At 35.4% G+C, this 21,348-nt stretch overlaps 1 protein-coding gene across 1 annotated transcript; it reads left to right on the top strand.

Annotated features, from left to right (window-relative positions):
- Positions 1-19,994: 19,994 nt before the first annotated feature.
- On the top strand, positions 19,995-20,717 carry LOC141698949 (zinc finger BED domain-containing protein DAYSLEEPER-like). The gene has a single exon (XM_074503482.1). The coding sequence runs from the start codon at positions 19,995-19,997 to the stop codon at positions 20,715-20,717; it is 723 nt and encodes a 240-aa protein (XP_074359583.1).
- Positions 20,718-21,348: the final 631 nt, after the last annotated feature.

Here is a 21,348-nt window from a genome sequence, read left to right as displayed (position 1 = left end):
GTGACTATCAACTAATGTGTTAATTGGTCAATTTTATGTGTTTTCTATATGACCATTAAGTGACTGAATTTATGATGATTTGTCTAGAAATTTCTAACGAAGTTATTAGATGGTTATTTGATTTTTTTTTTAATTTATCTAGTAACTATTTAAATATGTCCATATAGTAAGCCTCTTAGTAGATTGGTTTTATTTTTGTTTGGTTATCCAAATGAGTTATTTTAGAAATATTTCTAGTTTATTTAGTATTTATCATAAAAATACTCCCTTTGTAATTTTTAAAAAAAAAACCTTAAAATAAATAGTCACGACTAGTCTCTTCAGTTTCCATACTTATACCTCAATTTGATCTAGGGGGATCTCTCTAGTATACAACAAATACACTTTCTGCACCATAGCAACGATTGGTTTGCACCTTGCGAGGAGGAAGAAATCGAGAGCTAATGCTAAGGGTTTAGTCGGTGGTTGTGATGAAGCGACTCCTTCGGTTTCTCGAAATAAAAGTGTTACAACCGGTATTTAATTATTCGTAATTGAGTTGTATTTAGATATTTGTGTGTAATTATTATAACCTTACATGAATATGTGTCAATTACTGCGACTTAGAAAGCGTTGTCTTATTTTTATTTTTCAGATAATTTAGTGTAATTTCTCGCCTATGAGGTTGAACTATATCTTGGAACAATAAAGTTGATATTATTATATATTTATGTTTGTCTTTTGGGCTGTTGTTTAGTGTGTTTTCATGTATATATTTGTATGTATATATGTTTAGGGAATTATTTGGGAGAGGTTGGATTTTTTTTGAAAGTTTTACGGGAATAAAAGAGGATATTATTGAATATTTCAAGAAAATTGAAAACTCCTAAAAAAATTTGGGAAGCGTTTTAGACACCTCTGGAAATTCAGAAAGGCCGAGACTTTTGGCCTCTTCTTTCTATTTCATGCCTATAGAAGGAGCTTTGAGATATTAATTATTTTCATGATTTTCCATCTCTTCCTTTGCTCTTCTTTTTTGCACTATAATTTCATCTTCTTGAAAAGTAGAGGGTTTTAATTTTTGTTCTTGATATTCTTGTTTTCATTCCTTATTCTCTGTTCCTTATTATCTGATTCGTTATCCTTTTCAGTTTTGCTGCTTCGTGCAACTATGGCTACTCAAGAGGAGCGTGTCCAGAAGATTAAAAAATGGATCAAAGAGTTGGACGAAATGGTGAAGAAGGTTTTGGAGGTCTTAGAGAAGTTTTTTTGCTGCTAATACCGAGTTACACATAAAGGTTTAAGAGTATGGTGTCGTTGTGAACGAGTTTGGAGGCATGTTGGGTGAGCTCAGGATTTGGGCGGCATATACGGGAACCCTTGTGTGATGGACCTAGTTTATAGATTATAGTTTATAATTGTTATTTTTATATTATATGGGACTTAAAATAACTAGAGAGTCTTTTCGAGTTTATACGTATTTTTTCTAATTTCCTCTTGTTGTCCTTTATTATTTCATATATGGTAGTATGGTATGCCCCCAAGTGCTGACATTGACAACAGTGCAGGAGGTTAAAATTTTAGTTAGAAAAGTTTTAGACTCTCAAAGTTTGGCCATATCAATAGTTTAAGACTTACAAAAAAATTGAAGAATTTCAATGTGCCCAAGCGGGATTTAGAAAAAAATTGAGAGTTTAGTATGCCCTCAATAATGATGATGACAATACTAAGCGAGAGTTAGTATGCCCCCTAATGTTGACGGTGACAACACTAAGAGAGGCTTAGAAAAATTTGATGAATTTTATGTGCCCCCTTGTTGACAGCGAAAAAACTACGAGATACTTAGGAAAAATTTAAACAATTTGATGTGTCCATAGTGTTGACGGCAACAATATTAAGAGGGACTTAAAAAAAATTGAAGAATTTGATATGCCCCCAGTGTGGAGGTGATAATACTACGTGGGACATGGGAAATTTTTTGAAGAATTTGTTGTGCCCCAATATTGGCGGCAGAAACACTAATAGGGACTTCAAAATAATTGGAAGAATTTGATGTGTTCCTGTCACATTTGAGGTAGAAACACTTTGTTTCTTTTATTGAAATAAATATTGATTAATGCAAATAATATCTTATAAATTCATGTTGTGCTATTTTTCATAAAAAAATAGTACCCCTCCATCCCTCCAAAATATTAACTTTTTGGTTGAGCACGAAGTTTAAGAAAAATGATAAAATAGTGGAGGAAATTTAAAAAAATGGAGTAAAGTAGTGATCTAATTTGTTGTTGCATGATCTTTGGCTTTCTCGGGAAGGTAAAAAGTGAAAAATCCTAGATAATACTTTATTGAAAAAAATGGTCGTAATCTAAAAAGGGTTTGTCTAGTGTGTGCCCATGGGCACACTCTATACACTAAATTTCATACACTTTTGATGATGTGGCTTATTGTGATTTGTGGGGATTTTTGTGTATGCAGGGGGACCATCATTATTAATGAGAATGAGTCAATCAAATTTTTCCACCTAACTTATTAGTGTATACCCTTGGGCACACACTAAAAAATCCGATCTAAAAATAGGATTTTAAAAGGGTAGGGGTCAATAGAAGTTAAGTTTTTTAGCTCCTGGATGCACACGCCCATTTCTGACCGCTACCTGGCTTAGCTCTTAAAACCCGCGGGGTCATGAGTTTGTAGTATAAAAGGTGAAGTTGATTGTCTTTGCCATATACTTTTCTTTGCAATGTATGTTATTTTTGATTTTTCGATTCTCCGGAAAAGAGATCATGCTAACTTTGTGCCTTGCCATTTTTTAAAATATGAAGAGTTAATACGTTGTCATCGGGGTTTTCGATCTTGTAAATTTGTGATCCCTATGTTACTGTGCATATTCTCATTTTTTGCATGTATATTTATGTTTTTGGTTCCAAGTGTACTTGCTTTTGTTTTTGGTGATTATTAAAGGTTTGTTTTTAGTTTTTTTATTTGGGTTTTTAGTACTTGTCTATGCTTAATGGTGTGTGTTTGCTGTTTGTTGCCTTATTTTTATGTAGTAGTCGATCGTGGCGGTTGTGAACGAAATTGAGTTTCAATTTTCTGATTTGATGGAGGTGGTGTTCTATTCTCTGGTTAGTGTATCATGTGTGTATGTATAGGTTTCAGACTAATAATTTGGTTTTTAATTTTTTTCATTTATATTTCTAGGGTTTGTTTAGATAGGACTATTTGGAGATGTAATTTGTCATTTTTCCTAGGTGTTGCTTGCCTATGATTTCAGGTGTGATTTGCTAATCTTCGCGGTAGATCCATCTGGTGGTTCTTTTGTCACTTACTAGGTAGGTGTGAGTGTCTCTTGTGATTATGTGTATGGATGAGTTTGAGTTCTATGCAAGTCGCTACATAGAGATGGCGGAATGGAACTATTAAGGGTTACGAGGCCTGCATTGATGGATGATAGGCGCAGCCGCGCAGGTGGCTTGATACCATTTTTATAACTATGTGTGTGTGGTTGATATCCACCATTATTTACATTTGTAGACATCAAAGGGGTTGTCCGCTTGCTCAAATATCTCCTAACACGATATAGACTAGTCTTTGGTATATCACTGCTAGCATAAAATATACGGCAGGGCTATTGCGTGTTAAACTTGTTGGGCCTGTGAAGACAAAGATTTTGAAGTCTCGCTTGATCGATGAAGAAGATGTGCAGTTCGGTACGTTAAATGAAGTTTGGGAGACATTGGTTTTTGTTCGTGGCTTGTTTACTCCTTCTGTTAAGGAGAATGTCGGTGCTAGTGGTAAGATGGCAAGGAGGAAGAGGATGAGAGTAATTAATTAGGAAAGTGATGATAGAAGTGAAAATGAAGAGAATAATAAGAATTTTAATGATTAAAAGAGTTACAACGACAGTGAGGCCAACGACAGTGATCACAACGGAGACAGGGCTAACATTGTTGGTGGTAGGAAGAATAGTCATGTGCTGATGGAGATAGATGTCCCAGATAAGGGTGGTGAGGTAGTGGGGGAGAGTTTTTTCTGGTGTGGCTGGATGCATAGTTAAAAATTTTGTGGATGTGGGAGGTGAGGATGAAGAGGGATCTTATAGCTTGGAGGAAGATGAAATCCCTCCTAAATGTGTTAGGCTGAAGAAAAGAAAAAGGGATAGTGGTGTTGTCTCTTTGTGGAAGAAGATGCATTCTTCCTTTAAGAGGTCGACTTTGATTTTCGTCCTTCTATAAGGATTGCGAGGGAGACGAATGACACCAATAGTGATACTGACAATGATGAGGTGACAGATGAGGAGACAGGCGAGAAACGGCCAGTATAGGTTTTTATTCAAGAGGGGCCCTGGTTCTTTTACTGTCGATTATATGACCCTTGATGAATTGGAAGTTGAATAAGTATAATCGGCCGAAGATGACGCATTATTTACAGAGAGGTCATCCTAAGTTAAATTATAGGTCACTTGTGTGGGCATGCTTATACCCCTTGTACTTTCTAAATTGCCTTTTTTATTGTTTGCTTGCAGATGGAGTGTCAGGATGCTACCCCGTGCGCCAAAGGCTAAGTTTTATGATAGAAGAATTAAACTTAGTGAAGTTAGCTTGCTTACCAAGAGCAATTTAAATGGAACATTCTTGAGCCGTTGAGGAGTGTGGACGATGATAACAAAAAGTATTTTGAAGAGAGATGTCGTTTATTGGATGAATTGAATGTTATGAAGCAGAAAAGGGATTACCTGGCCATTGGCATAGAAATGGCGGCAGCTGAGGCCGAACAGGTGTGGAAGATAGGCGAAGAGATGCAACCAAAATTATAGCTGATCAAGAGTTGGTTGGTAGAGTTGCTGATTTAGTGCGCTCGTGGAAGGAAAGTAAAAAATGTAAAAAAAATTGATGGTTTTGTTAAGATGTTAGAAAACAAATATGTATTTGAGAGGCGCGATGCGCAGGGCGCTTCATGAGAGAGGGAAGAGGAAGTTAAGGGATGCTAGAAAGATGAAGAAAAAGGCCAAATTGAAAAAAATAACTATGTAAAATTGAAGGAGAAAATTGTTATTTCTATTAGCGGTGGTGTGGCTATAAGTGCGATTGTCGATAATGATGTTGGGGGCGGAGATGGTAGTGTTTCTGCTAGTAGGGGAATAGATACTATGAAGAGACTGAGGATGTTGCTGAAGATTTTGAAGCTGGTGGCGGTGATGTGGTTTTTGCGATCTTAATATTATGGGTGTTGGTGATGGGAAGGAGGGTGCCCAAGGTGGTAAAATTGGCAAAGATGTCAATATGGAAAGCGTTACTGATAATGTCGATGAGACGGGGGGTGAGTGGTGAGCTTGCAGTGAGAGTTTAAAGATGGTGGAGGATACTAGGGAAAAGTAGATAAAGGCAGCAGTTGGTGTAGATGCCCATGTTCAACCAATTGTTGATGTTGGAGGATGCGAGACATACGCTGCTGTGGATGACGTTGCTCAGGACTCGGAGGAGGAGTTTAAGGTGTAGTAATATCCTAGGTTTAAATTTCCAATGTAATTATTTTGTGTTTATATATAACCAGTCACCAAGTGTACGGCTGGGAATACATAAACCGTAGTCATGTTATTCAACTTGTAATCGAGGCTGCATATTAAATATTAATCTTTTGCTTTTTAAAGTAGATTGTCCTCCTCTTCTCTTTTTTTTTGTTTTATTTTGATGGCATGTTGCTGAATTTTGGATGAGCTACGTCTATTTGTTTAAATCCGATAGAAGTATTACGTTATCCTCCTAAGGACCGTGACACCCGTTTGCTTAAATATGATATATTATTTTGTTTTGCTTATGGAGTGAGGGACACCCCTTTACTTTTATGTGATAGAAATATATGCTTTATTTTTCTTATGGAGCGAGCGACACCCCTTTTCTTTAATATGATAGAAATATTTGCTTAATTTTTCTTTTTGGGCAAGCTACACCGTTTTGTTTTTTTTGTGATATAAATATTTTCTTTATTTTTCTTGTTGGGGGAGCAACACCTCTTAGTTTTTTGCTTTAATATGATAGAAATATTTGCTTTTTTTGCTCATGGGGCTAGTGACATCCCTTCGCTATAATGTGATAGAAATATTTGCTTTATATTGCTTATGGAGCGAGCGACACCCAATGTGAGCGATATTTGTTTATTTTTCTACTGAAAAAGAAATTGGGAGAATTATTTTTCCAATAATTTAAGGTCGCTTATCTTCGTCACTAGTGGGAGTGGGCGACCTTTTAGGAAATTACATAAGCTAGCTTGCAATATACTACTAGTAATAGATTCTTAGTTTTTTTTGTGCGAAGTGTTGTGATCCTCTGTCCCTCCATTCTATCTAATTTGTATGAGACCGGGAAATGTACTGTTGTGATTTTGAATGGACTTTCTTAATTAGGAAAGAGTTTTTATGTGTGGCGGGGGTTTAACGCTTCTGTTGCCCTATTGACGAAATCTCGGACTTTGAAGCTTTGGATCCCCTGGTTTTCTTGCCAAAGAATTGTCTTTATTTCTGCTTGTACTTCTCCATTCGTTAGATTCGTATTTATTTACAAGATAATATAAATTAGCGTAATAAATTTATTTACTCCATGTGTATTAAGCTTTGTAAACTCCTATTTTTTATAAGTAGAATAATTTTTTATAACTTTGTAAGATAAAACCCATACTAATTGTTTTTAAAAAAATTGAAACTATATTGGCCCATAGTTTTCAACCCATGATAATGGGACGTGAAAAATAGAGGTAAGTTTGATAATTCAAACTCCGTCCGTCCCTCCCAATTGTTATCATTTTTGGTAGAGTGTCCGACACATATTTTAAGATGAATAGAAAGTACAGTTCTATAACTTTTTTAAAAAAATTTCTTTTTCTGAATAAAAATAGAAAGTTTTAACTTTTATTCAGAAAAATATATTTTTTTTAAAAAAGTTAAAGAACTATACTTTCTCTTCATCTTAAAATGCGTGCCAGACACTCTCCCAGAAACGATAACAATTGGAAGGGACGAAGGGAGTATAAGAAAGTATGAAAAACCCTAATGTAAGCGCCACCTTATAAATAAAATGAACTTGAAATGGCGAGTAGAACAATATTTTGTTATGGTCAGGTTCAACATTTCTTAAAATTTATCGGTGGAAGATGGATAATATTTGGGTGTGACCATGAATTGATGTTATTAAACAAGGTCAAGGTAATAGTTTTTATTTATTTGCTTCTTCATTTTCCTTTCTACCAGTTTTATGGCCTAAACTAACCTTAAAATTTAAAAAACCACCAAAAGTATTTCATTTTTCTTGTATATATTTATGTAGGTAGATGGGAATATGAATATGACTTCTCTTACATGACATCCAAGGTGTTAAAGCATGGTTTTCACGATTATATGTGCACATAAGAATATATTTTATATTACAATATTTATTTTTTTAAATCTTTATAAATTTTCGAACACTTGATAATATAAATCATACATTTAAAGGATAATTTATAGATATGAAATTGTTAGGTCTCAATATGTTTGTAGAAGGGGGGTTGAATACAAACAATACAGTTTAATCGAATAAAATACGGAATAAAAAAGGTGAAACAAAATTCAAGTTAAATAAAATTATTATTAAACTTGAAAGGTGTTACAACAACGGTATCGTTTACAAGGATTAATCTCAAATCAATTATTACAAATCTAGAATAAATTCGACATGAACTTTTTCTATTTTTGCAATAAAAATATCAAATGCTAAAAACGATTTGAGATTAAGTTCTAGGGATTTCGATCCGCTAGATAGTTACACAAAAACAAGAAAAGTATTTCTAGTGGATTGGATTTAACAATAAATACTAGAAATAAATGATCTGTGAATTTGCAATAATTTCTCTACAGGTTTCTTTTGTTCTGTGTTCTGCTGTTGAATATTCAATGTTGTGTGTTCTTCTGAAAATGATCTGCTTTCTGTTGTTTAAGTAAACAAAACAATCCAATTGAATCAGCAAGACTTTCGGCAAGACAATCAAATGAACTGGCATGACAATCCATTTGAACTGGTAGGACTTTCGGCAAGACAATCAAATGAACTGGCATGACAATCCATTTGAACTGGTAGGACTTTCGGCAAGACAATCCAAATGAACTAGCATGACATTCGGTATAACTATTGATTGTCATACCGATTGTCTTCCTAATATAAAAGATAGTCTTGCTGGATTAAAACAGATTTTAATCAAATAATAATTCTGAATTAATTAATGAATTAATTCAATTAATCAATAAATTAATCTTTGCAGATTTAATTTATTTTCTTAATTAAATTATATGGCTTAATTAATTAATAGAGAATTAATACCAATCTTGAGCAGCAACCATTCCTCTAAAAATCTTCAGAAAATCACTGTCAATTACGAATCAATTCCACCACTTCAATGTTGACACTCGATGTACTGTGTGGTTCGTGAGTGACTAACTTCCGTGACGTTTCTTCATTCCTTGACCTTGATACTCTTGATTTTCTTCAGACTAAATCCTTGTAATTAATTGATACCCTGACGAGATCTCTGTCACTTCATTAAATCCACAATCTTGATTTATATCATTGAGGCTTGATCAATTTCTTGAGCTTCTTCTAGTGAATTAAGTCATCAAGTCTGTAGATGAACAATGTTACTTAATCCTTTGACATATGTTACTCTGTGAGATCTCTCTGACGATAGATTCACTATTTACTTATTACATTCTTATTTGAGTTGAGTTAAATCCTCGAATAAACAAATAGGCTATAACATATGCCTTTCAATCTCCCCCTATTTGCTTGTTAGACAATAACAACAAATACCTAGAGGATAACTCAACTAACAAATAAGAAAAAGATATAAATAGTAATGCAAAGTAAATAGCAGAAAAGTTCTGGATTATATTTAACATTTTCCAGATTCCAAAAGAAATTTACAAGTGAATACAAGATAGATGTTCCTCTAGCCTGAACATATAACAACATTAGTCTATCTTGATTCATAAAGCTCTAATCATATTACATTGTGTTTTGAGCTAATTGAATTCAGTTGTCCTCTCTTCTGACTTCACCTTCTTCTAAATCTTGAAGCAACTCCTTGTCAAAGACACGATCCTTTTCTGAAGTGAAGCTGTCTGGTCTAACTGGTTGAACTCCAACTGTCTTTAGCTTATTCTTGAGTTGATTGTACCTTTTAATATTCTTTTCACAATAATCTTGAATCAGATCAGCTGCTTGAGTTTTCAACATGGATGAATATCCAGCAGTTCTTAAGTGATGTTCCATCCAGACCAGATGCTTAGCTGAGTAGTCTTTAAGAGATTGTGAATCGAGCTGGCAGATTTGAAGACAGTCAGACTTAAAGAATCTTACCTGATGAGGATTGTTGACCACTTGAGGACTAGCCCTGCTGGCAAACTCTTTGAGCCTTTCTCGAAGAACTTCATTCAATTCTGAGCTTCTTTTAACTTTGTTGAGAAGAACCCAAATCTCTGACAAAGAACGATTCTCAAACAGATGAAGTGACACCTTGAAAGATCCTTCGCTCCGACAATATACAAATATGCTCATCTCATTTAGGGATCTGTCAAAGGCAGCTGTGATCCTTGAGACTTCAGTCTTTATAGCATTCATGTACATGTCATTGTTTGGATCAGAGATCTCCAGCTTGTCCAGAAGATGTAGAAACTGTCTATCATTGTTTGTGCTCAGCTGAGGCATATCAAGTACTCTCCTAGCTTCATCCCATTTTTCACCCATCTTTAGTCTGACATCTCTTCTCCTTTCTTGAGCCTTAATGTCATGAAGATGTTGCTTTTGAAGAGTTTCTATTCTTTGTATGTCTTTCCTCATGTCAATGATCTGGGAGACCTTTTTGAGTTCAGCTTCTTTTCTTTTCATCTCTGACTGCTGCTGCTGAAACTCTTTCTCAAACAGAGGATCCACTGGAGCTTCCTCTTCCCATTCTCCAAAATCACTTTCCTCGTCAGCTTCAAAGAAACCATCTTTATCTTCCAAGACTGGTTCAGTGGGAACGTCACAAATATCAAAGTCATCATGTTCTCCACTATAGTAGATATCATCAGGCTTCCTTGTGCCTCCAGCAGACGACTCTTTTTCTTTTCCCTTATCACTTCTCCCTTTCTTCTCCCCCTGAGTTGAGGAATCCTCTACAGACTTTGCCTTAGATCCTCAATGACCTCCATCACCTCCCGAGCCTGAGCCTCCACCAGACGGCCCTTCAAAGAAAGTCCTTTGTTCTTCATTGGGACAATGATAATTTTTGATCATATAGTACAGGTGCTTCATCCCTTCATTCAGATGTTTCATACCCGTCTCTATCTTCAGAAATCTGGAGGAATCTAGTGAATGATTCATTTCAACCAAGTCTTCAAGAGAAGTCATTCTTGTATGTAGAGAGCAGAAGTTTGGAATGTCGTCAGCTGATAATGTTGGAGATTCCTGGATTGAGTTAAGCTTTGGTACAACAGATGTCTTCAAATCTGATATTTCAGTCCTGATAAGAGCCAGCTTATTATTGACAGAGGTGGAAGAAGAAGACCGTTCAACCACTTGTGCTTTGAATGATTTAGCTTCAGCCTGACTTTTTGTAAGTTGTTCCTTGAGATCAGCAATTTGAGCTAACAGATTTTCAGTGTTTGTGTCTGTGTGTGCGCTCATCTGAATATCTCTCCTCTTTAATTCACTCAACTCACGTGCATGTGTATCTCTCAATATAATTGCTCGTGAGGAGTCTTCCTGAGGCCGATCTTCTGTACCTCCATTTAAAATCACCCTAGCCTCTTCAAGAGAGGTCAGTGGTGGTGCAATGGGAATTCGCGAGTCCTGATCCTCAGTCAAACCAATCATTTCATGTGAAATAGATGTCTGAATTGCTTCAGGGATAGATTGACCGAGTTGCCCTCCATTTTTTCCAGATAAATTTGTGAGTGGAGAATCCCGTGAGGGAGCCAGAGGTGTTGGATCTGGGAGGGGAGAAAATGACTCTATTAAAGGTGGCTGAGAGTCAGATTTTCCTTCAGAAGCATTTGACTGCTCCTATGCCGTAACTATGGCAGGCACTGTAACCGACTCTATGTGCACTCCTCGCTCCATGTCCTGAGTATCATCTACTGGTCTGTATGCTTCCATTGTGAGTAATGGAATTGTGCTTGACTCAGTACAGGATGCCATGGCCCTATGGCGAATTTCATTAGATTCATCCTGTTGAGAGGATGTTTCTAGTAACTGTTCAGTGGCCATTTCAAAGTCCATGTCCTGTTGGGAGGACAAGGATGGTCTTTCAGATGCCTCAGTAAATGTTCTTCTTTACTTCGGAGGAGGCAGAGCTGAGGGTTCATTCACATCCACCAACAAACTACTTCCTATTAACCTTCTAGGCAACATTTTAGACAGTGGGGGAGAGGTTGAGATAGGTTTTGACTCTGTGTTTGGCTCTATGACCTGGGATTGAAGCTGTGGTTCTACAACTTCATGGTCAGTCCTATCAACCACTAGGGGTCTTTCAACAGAAGTAGGAATAGGTTGAGTTGGAGGAACTATTACCTGTAGAGGAAGAGCATCTAATGCTTGAGCCTGGGTGGTTTGAACCACTGGAGGTTGAGCTTGTTGTTCATGACCGGGAAGATTGAAGATAGGTAAGGGAATATAAGTGGCCATGAAAGCAGATACAAGTACTGGAACTTGCATGAATTTGAAAGTTGTGTCTTGGCGGGTGTAAATCTTTTTGCTTACAGGAGGGGGTTCGGTTACCGCGGAGTTAGCAAAAAGGGCTTTATGCTCAGGTGAGAGAATATGTTCTGCTATGAGCATGAGAAAACGAGCATAGTAACACGAGACCCTACGATTTGTAGAATGATCACATAAAGCAGTAGTGAGACGTCTCAAGAGAATGGGTAAAAGTAGTTTGCCAAAATTGATCCTTTGATTGAAAACAACCGCAAGACCAATATACTGCAGAGTGGAAGTGATGTTGTAAAAGTTGGATTTAGTGCAGTTGGCAAACACTTTAGAAAGTGTATCGAAGAAAATGTCCCATTCAGACACCAAATTGGATTTTGATAACTTGGTTAAATTAATTACCCCCTGATAGTAAATAGCATGGAAAAAGTTTGAAATATCATTTCCAGAGGGCAAATTACATAAATTGTCCATAGGAAAATTTAAAGCTCGATTGACGACTGTTTCATCAACCACATACTGTGTGTTTGCCACGGTGAGTGAAAAATATTTAAAATCATCGGCCACAGTAGAGGTTGTGCAAATCAGTCTTAGCAGATCAACATTTAAAATCACATTTGATTTAATAGCAGAGCTAACAATCGAATGGTCATTTAAAAATCTAATACACGGCTTAAATTTTTCTACATCACATTTATCTGGATTAAAATAACCAACAAGATTATGCGAAACAATTTGGAAATTGAGAGCCATTTAAAAATAATAATAGAACACACACTTTCAGAATTTTAAGAATAATATTAAGAAAATTCGAATTAATTAAATTAATTTAATAATATGAATTTAATCAATTATAATCGAAAAATTTAGAAAAAAATGTATCTCGTTAAAATTCTTAACTCACAAAAGCAGATTTGAAAAATGACAAGACACAAAACAGAAATTAAAATAAAAATACCCAAAATCAAACAAACACAAACTGATTTTTTTTTAAAAAAAATCGACAGCACTTCTGTATGTATATACGTGTATGTATATATATCACAGGAGTGATGATATGGTTTGCTGAGTAAAAACTCGAGCAGTGAGACAATGGAGGCTGGGTTTGATTAAGATCGAGTAGAGAGAGAGAGAGAAAAAAACGAGAGAAAAAATGAAAGACTGTTGGAATTTTTAACAAAAAAATTGATTGAATGACTTTACAAAATAAAACAACTGTTAAGTAGACAACTGGTATGACAATTCGGGATAGTCTTACCGATTGTCATACCGATAGTCATACAAGGCAAATTTGAAAAAACAAAAAACAAAACAACTAATAATATATAACTGGTATGACAATCTGATAGTCATACCGATTGTCATACCAGTACAAAATAAAACATAATATATCTGATATTAATTTTATTACTGGCATGACAATCAATAGTCATACCGATTGTCTTGCCAGTTATAAAATTAAACTGATTTAAAAATAAGCAAGTATTAGTACTGGAATGACTTTAAGCAAGACAATTTCAATTGTCTTGCCGATTGTCATTCTAGTATAAAATAAATTAAGTATTTAAATATACTGAATAATTAACATAAAAAATGTTAAAAACACATAAAAATAGAATATAGAAAATATTACAATTTACAGAAAACTGAAATGAATATGGCAGAATATATTTACATAATTAAAATAATTAAAATATTTCAGAGATAATAATATTTTCAGTCCAAAAATAGATTTCTTTTGACTTTTAACAAATAAAATTCATAGAAAAATATTTTTAAAGAAAATAAAATATTCTGAGACATTTAAATTAACAATTTGAGTAAATAAATAAGATAAGATAATAAAAATTACATAGAAATAAGCAGGAAATTTTGGAAAATGATAAAATAAATTTGCAAATGAATTTTTCATTTATGAAAAATTCATTTGTAAATTCACTCAAGAACAGATTTCAGATAATCACAAGTTTAATCACTAAAGCTATTCAACATACCCAATTTACCAACTAATTTGGTAAATGTGGATTCATCAAGAGGTTTAGTGAAAATATCTGCTATTTGTTCTTCTGTTGGAACAAAAAATAGTTCAACAGTACCATTCATGACGTGCTCTCTAATAAAATGATACATGATGTCAATGTGCTTGGTCCTTGTATGCTGCACAGGGTTGTTGGTGATGGCTATTGCACTTATATTGTCACATAGAATAGGTATTTTATTCAATACAGAGCCATAGTCCCATAGCTGATTCCTAATCCACAAGATCTGAGCACAGGAGCTTCCAGCAGCAATATATTCAGCCTCAGCCATTGAATTTGAAACTGTTTGCTATTTCTTGTTGTACCATGAGACTAGTCTGCTACCTAGGAATTGACAACTCCCTGAGGTGCTTTTCCTATCAACAACACTTCCTGCGTAATCTGAATCTGTATATCCAATAAGGTTAAAACCAGATTCTTTAGGGTACCAAATACCTAGATTTGGTGTTCCCTTAAGATATCTTAAGATTCATTTAACAGCAACGAGATGAATATCTCTAGGATCCGCTTGGAACCTTGCACATAAGCATGTAGCATATATAATATCTGGTCTACTTGCAGTAAGTTAGAGTAACGAGCCAATCATACCTCTGTACCTTATGACATCTACCTTAATAGAGTTTTTACATGGTCCAAGCTTGACAGCTGTAGTTGACGGAGTCCTTGCTGATGCAGAATCCTCTAGATTGTACTTTTTGAGGAGTTCTTTGAGATACTTAGATTGACAAATAAAAGTTCCATCTAACCTTTGATTTACTTGTAATCCAAGAAAGAACTTCAACTCTCCCATCATGCTCATTTCAAATTTGCTATGCATTAACTTAGCAAACCTCTTACAGAGATTATCATTAGTAGACACAAATATTATATCATCTATATAGACTTGGACTAATATTGTATCATTCTTATGCTTTTTAGAAAAGAGAGTTTTGTCTATGACACCTCTAATAAAGCTATTTTCAATAAGAAATTCAGAAAGAGTGTCATACCATTTTCTCGGAGACTGTTTGAGTCCATAGATAGCCTTGAACAGAAAGTAGACAAAATCCAAATTATCTAAATCTTCAAAACCAGGAGGTTGCTCTACAAATACCTCTTCATCCAGGTTTCCATTCAGAAAGGCACTCTTGACATCCATTTGATAAACTTTAAAGTTAGAGAATGCTGCAAATGCCAGAAATATCCTGATGGCCTCTAGTCTAGCCACTGGAGCATAGGTTTCATCATAATCAATGCCTTCAGCTTGAGAATACCCTTTAGCTACCAGTCTTGGTTTGTTTCTTGTAACCACACCATATTCATCTAGTTTATTCCTGAATACCCACCTAGTACCAACAGCTCTCTTATATGTGGGTCTAGGTACCAGTTTCCAGACTTGTTGATGTTCAAACTGATTGAGTTCATCTTGCATAGCAATCACCCAATCTGGATCAGTCAGTGCTTCCTCAATCTTTTTAGGTTCCATCCCAGAAAGAAATCCCGAGAACAGACACTCATTTTGAGTAGCACGTCTAGTTCTGACTCCAACATCTGGATCACCAATAATCAACTCAAAAGGATGAGCTTTATTCCAGACAGTCTGTCTTAGAAGATTTGATCTTGATGATTCGCCTTGAAATTCATTGGGATGTTGTGTCCTACTAGTTGATCCTTCAGCATCTCCCCCTGAGTTGTTGCCATGTTGACTTGAAGATTCTCCTTCAGTAGCAGTGGTATCTCCATTGTTGCCAAAGTTTCCATCACCATTACCTTGAGTATCATCATGATTAACAGGTTCTTCACCAGCAACAACCTCAGGTTCTTGACCATGTTCTGATTCTGAATCTGACATATCATCAAACTTCAGTTTCTCAGAAGGATCTTCAGTTTGGATACTAGGGAGTTTAGTGTCATCAAATGTAACATTGACACTTTCAGTTACTTTGTGTTGATCAATGATATACACTCTGTATGATCTTCTTCCATATCCAACAAAAATACCCTCATATACCTTTGCCTCGAATTTACCACGATGATCATCTCCATCCTTGAGCACGAAGCATCTGGCACCAAATACATGAAAGTATTTGATAGAAGGTTTCTGTTCATTCAAAATCTCATAAGGAGTTTTCATGAAGTCTTTGTTGATTAGAGTTCGATTCTGAGTATAACATGCAGTATTGACAGCTTCAGCCCAAAAGTTCATTGGAAGACCTGATTCACTTAACATCGTTCTTGCAGCTTCAATCAATGTACGATTCTTCCTTTCTACCACTCCTTTTTGCTGAGGGGTTCTAGGAGCTGAAAATTGTTTGGAAATCCCTTTGTCTGTACCAAATCCATTGAGAAGTGAATTCTTGAATTCTGTTCCATTATCTGACATTATTGCTCTAACAGGGACATTAGAATCTAACTCGATCAACTTGATATGATCAATCACAACTTGTGGTGTTTCATCCTTAGAGTGAAGGAATAAAACCCACATATACTTGGAATAGTCATCAACTATCACAAGACAGTAACACTTCTTTGACATCGAAAGGACATTAACTGGTCCAAATAAATCCATGTGTAATAATTGCAGAACACCAGTTATGGAGGATGTGTCAGTGCCTTTGTGACTTGCTTTCTTTGACTTTCCTTTCTGGCAAGCCTCATATAGTCCTTCTGGGGAGAATTCCAGCTGAGGCAGACCTCTGACCAATTCTCTTTTGACAAGAGAATTCATTGTTTTGAAATTGAGATGAGAAAGTCTCTTGTGCCATAGCCAACTCTCATCTGTCGATGCCTTTGCATAGAAACAATTGACTTCAGGATTGCTTCCTCGAGTTCATGTCAGCTACGAACAGATTTCCTTTTCGGATTCCCATCAAGGAGGGTTTTTCACTTTTCTTGTGGAGAATATGACACTTCAGCTTGTCAAATAAAACATTGTAGCTGTTGTCACAGAACTGACTAATGCTAAGTAGATTGTGTTCAAGTCCTTGCACAACATACATATTTTCAATGATAACATTTCCAGCTAGCAAACAGCCATATCCCTCAGTTAAACCTTTGTTGTTATCTCCAAAGGTAACCACTGGGCCAGCTTTCTCAATCATATTTGATAGCAGGGCTCAATCTCCCGTCATATGTCTTGACGATCCGCTGTCAAGAATCCACACTACCGGTTGTACCTGTTTAATGCCCTACAATACAAATGGATTAGACCTTCTTCAGAACCCAAGCTTGGCTGGGTCCGGCATACTTGTAAAATTGGCCTTTATCAGGCAAAACAACATTCTTAATTTTAATGTTCTCAACTTTCTCAATGACTGGACATTTGATCTTGTGAACAGCCTTGACAAATTTTTGTTTAGGCTTAGGCACAAATGTCTCCTTTCTAGCTTTAGGAGGACTAACAGTCTTAGACCTATCATGCTTTCTATTATTCTCATGCTGAGGAGGAGTAGTCTTATCATTAGAAACATGCTTACCATTAAAATAAGCATACATCAAATTAAAAGCACAAGACATACAATCAGGAACACCACATGCTTTATGAGAGGGATTAACAATAGGCAACTTATGCATGGTAGACATGGCATTTGTGTTATCCAACTCATGTGTGTCTGAGTTAGTCTCAGTTGCTTTCACAATTTTGACTGGAACCTTTGACACACTTGACTTGGAGGCAGCTTTCTCATTAGCATGATCTTCAACACGGATTTCTTCTTGAATAATAAATGAGGTCTCATCAAATGGTTCGGCAATTGATTCTTTATAGAGGGGTTCATCAACACCCTTAAGCACATGTGGTACTTCCCTGCCTTTAGCACAGACATGAGGAGGGGAGTTTATGCCTAATTTTCCAATAGCAATATTGTAATCATAACCTATTCCAGATGTTTGATTAACAGCTTGCTTATTATAAAACTCTTTGGACTTCGAACAAGAATTAAAGTAAGCTTTAACCTTAGCCTCAAGACCGGTGATCTTGTCTTTGAGAATAGTTTCGAGTTGTCTATAACAGTCAACTCTATTCTCTAGAAAAGATAATTGTTCTTTTAATTTATCTTGATTAATGTGCACAAGTCTTAATTCATTGACCTCTTTCTCAAGGTCTTTGATTTGTTGATTTAACAATTCATTATCACAACGAGCACAATCTAAGGAACCTCCTAGATGATAAACTAATTCAGCATTAGTAAATTTTACCTCTTTTCTTGATGATGAGGTGTTCGCATCACTAGCCATGAGTGCAAGATTCCCAACTTCTTCATCTTCACTGTCAGTATCATCCCAGCTTCTTCCCTTTGCCAGGTAAGCCCATTCAGATTTACTCTTCTGATTAGAATCGTAAGAGTTCTTCCTAACTTGTTTTGGCTTCCTGCATTCTGTGGCAAAGTGTCCCAACTCATTGTAGATGAAGCATCGAATGGTGCGTCGATCAACCATCCCTGTTTTATACCCACCACTGCTGGTGTTAGAGGATGAAGATCCACCTTTCTGGAATCTGTTGTAGTTGGACTTGTACTTGAACTTGGGATTCCTTTTGAATCTGACATTTGAGAATCTCTTGACAATCAGGGCCATTGACTCATCCTCCAATTGCTCCAGTTCTTTCAAGGAATAAAAATCATCTCCTGATTGATTTGTAGTAGGAGGATCAAATTCCGCTACTATCACATTTTCTTCAACCTTGGAAGAATGTACCATTCTTTCTGACTGTTGAGATTGTTGTTGATATTGTGGTTGTTGTTGTTGTTCATCAGCTACTAGAGCAGTAGACGTGCTGACCACTCTTCCTTTCCCATAAACTTCCTTCTGCTGAATCTGCTCCAACTCATAAGTCTTTAATACACCATAGAGCCTTTCCAAAGAAATCTCACTCAGATCTCTTGCTTCTCTTATGGCAGTGATTCTATGTTCGAGATGAGTTGGCAGTGTTAAAAGGAACTTTTTGTTGACCTCCCTGATGGAATAGTATTTACCATTAATGTTCAGGTTGTTGATCAATGCATTGTACCTCTCAAACACTTCAGTGATTCCTTCTCCTGGATTGGATTTAAAGTATTCATACTCAGAGGTTAGGATTTCTAATTTGTTCTCCCTAACTTCCTCTGTGCCTTCATTAATAACCTCAATAGTTTCCCAGATATGTTTGGAATCTTTACAGTTCATCACATGTCTATTCATCAAGGGATCAAGGGAATCTACTAAAATTAATTGAAGGCTAGCATCCAGGGAGGCTTCTTCTTTTTCAGCAGGAGAAAAATCCTCAGGATCTTTCACATAAGTTCTTGCTTTGGTAATCACCACATCATTTTCTATTACCTCTAGTTCAATAACCATCGGAATTTTAGGACCCTTCTTTAACACTTCCAGATATTTGGAATTTGCAACTTGTAAAAACAATAGCATCTTCTTCTTCCACATAACATAATTTTCTTTATCGAATAGTGGAATTTTAACGGTTCCAACTTTTTGTGTAGTCATTATGAATTTTTTGAGTGAATAAAAAATTCAAGGAGTGAAAGAAACATAAAAGTTTAGGATCTTGATTTGTACGTTAATCAGAAGGCTCTGATACCAATTGTTAGGTCCCAATATGTTTGTAGAAGGGGGGTTGAATACAAACAATGCCGTTTAATCGAATAAAATGTGGAATAAAAAAGGTGAAACAAAATTCAAGTTAAATAAAATTATTATTAAACTTGAAAGGTATTACAATAACGGTATCGTTTACAAGGGATTAATCTCAAATAAATTATTACAAATCTAGAATAAATTCGACATGAACTTTTTCTATTTTTGCAATAAAAAGATCAAATGCTAAAAGAGATTTGAGATTAAGTTGTAGGGATTTCGATCCGCTAGATAGTTACACAAGAACAAGAAAAGTATTTCTAGTGGATTGGATTTAACAATAAATACTAGAAATAAATGATCCGTAAATTTGGAATAATTTCTCTGCAGGTTTCTTTTGTTCTGTGTTCTGCTGTTGAATATTCAATGCTGTGTGTTCTTCTGAAAATGATCTGCTTTTTATTGTTTAAGTAAACAAAACAATCCAATTGAATCAGCAAGACTTTCGGCAAGACAATCAAATGAACTGGCATGACAATCCATTTGAACTGGTAGGACTTTCGGCAAGACAATCAAATGAAATGGCATGACAATCCATTTGAACTGGTAGGACTTTCGGCAAGACAATCCAAATGAACTAGCATGACATTCAGTATGACTATTGATTGTCATACCGATTGTCTTCCTAATATAAAAGATAGTCTTGCTGGAGATATATATGCAATCTTTTGTTGACAAGGATAAGAATGGAAAGAGTTTGATAGGGCCACCAGGTTCAAAAGATTGGGAAAATTGTGTCTTTTTCTGCAGATTTTTAAAAGTATTTTATGAGGCTACTCTTAAATTCAGTGCATCTTTATTTGTCACTTCTAATTCTTATTTTCATGAAGTGTTTGTTGTACGCGGAAAGCTTTTGAAGTGGAGCTCAAGTGACAAATTAAATTTGAAGGATATGGCTTTAAAGATGAAACTGAAATATGATAAGTACTGGGGCAATATTGAAAAGCAAAATATATTGCTTTATGTAGCAGTGGTACTGGATCCGAGGTATAAACTGAAATTTGTAACTTGCTGCTTGAGGAAGCTATATGGCGACGATGATGTTAATGCTATAGTATCTTCCTTGAATGAGTGTTTGTCAAAGTTGATGAGTCATTATTCTAATGAAATCAAGTTAAAAAATTCTGAAGATGTCACTCCTCAAGGGGGACCAACTAATCTTGACAAAAGCACCATGCTTGATTCTGATGATGACGATTCCTTTAATCTGTTTGAATCTGAATTTGATAAGGAATGTGATGAAGATGAGGCTTTGGATACAAAAAATGAGCTCGATAGGTATCTTATGGAGCGTAACGAGGATAGAAAAAACAAGGATTTTGATATCTTAGTTTGGTGGAAAATGAGTTCAACTAAATATCCGGTCACTACAAGAAAATAAGGCTAAATACAACTGATTTAAATTTGACCGGTGTTAAATTCGACCGCAAGCGGTCGAATCCTTTAGACATGGTTAAATTCGACCGGCCTCGGTCGAATTCAAATGGTCGTATTTAAACAGACGTATTTACAACTAATTTTAACCGAAAATGGTCGAAATTAAAACAGTCGAAATTAAAACGGTCGAATTTAGCCCCTAAATTCAACCAAAAAAATTTTCGGTCGAATCTAGCCCCAATAAAAATTGAAGGGAATATTCCCGCAAAGTAATTTATTTGGGGCTCCTAAATTTAACCGATTTCGGTCAAATTTTTTATTTAAAACTGGCGGGAAATTTTAAAAAATTTTAAAATAAAAGTGAGAGAAAGTTCCCGCCTTTTCGAAGTTATATTTCAATGGAATTCGGTTGTATTTAGAATTTTTGAGAATTTTAATTTTTACTAAAAAAATTATTTAAATGTTAGTGAATATTTTGGAATTATGAATATGGGAGAAGATAAAAGTTATCCAAATAAAATTGTTAAAAAATTAAAAATATTTCTTTATTTGTTAAAAAAATAAAATTGATGTTAGTTAGTTGCACTAGTCAAACTAATGCTTGACTTTTAAAATGGCAAACCAAATAAAATTAT

Source organism: Apium graveolens, chromosome 1, assembly GCF_009905375.1.
Source record: "Apium graveolens cultivar Ventura chromosome 1, ASM990537v1, whole genome shotgun sequence".
Lineage (NCBI taxonomy): Eukaryota > Viridiplantae > Streptophyta > Magnoliopsida > Apiales > Apiaceae > Apium > Apium graveolens.
Note: the sequence above shows the minus strand (reverse complement) of the source record. Positions and strands in the feature narration are given on the sequence as shown.

What these genes read in the sequence shown, in the direction of transcription:
- LOC141698949 (XM_074503482.1), top strand. Translation starts at nt 19,995, where the DNA reads ATGCAATCTTTTGTTGACAAGGATAAGAATGGAAAGAGTTTGATAGGG.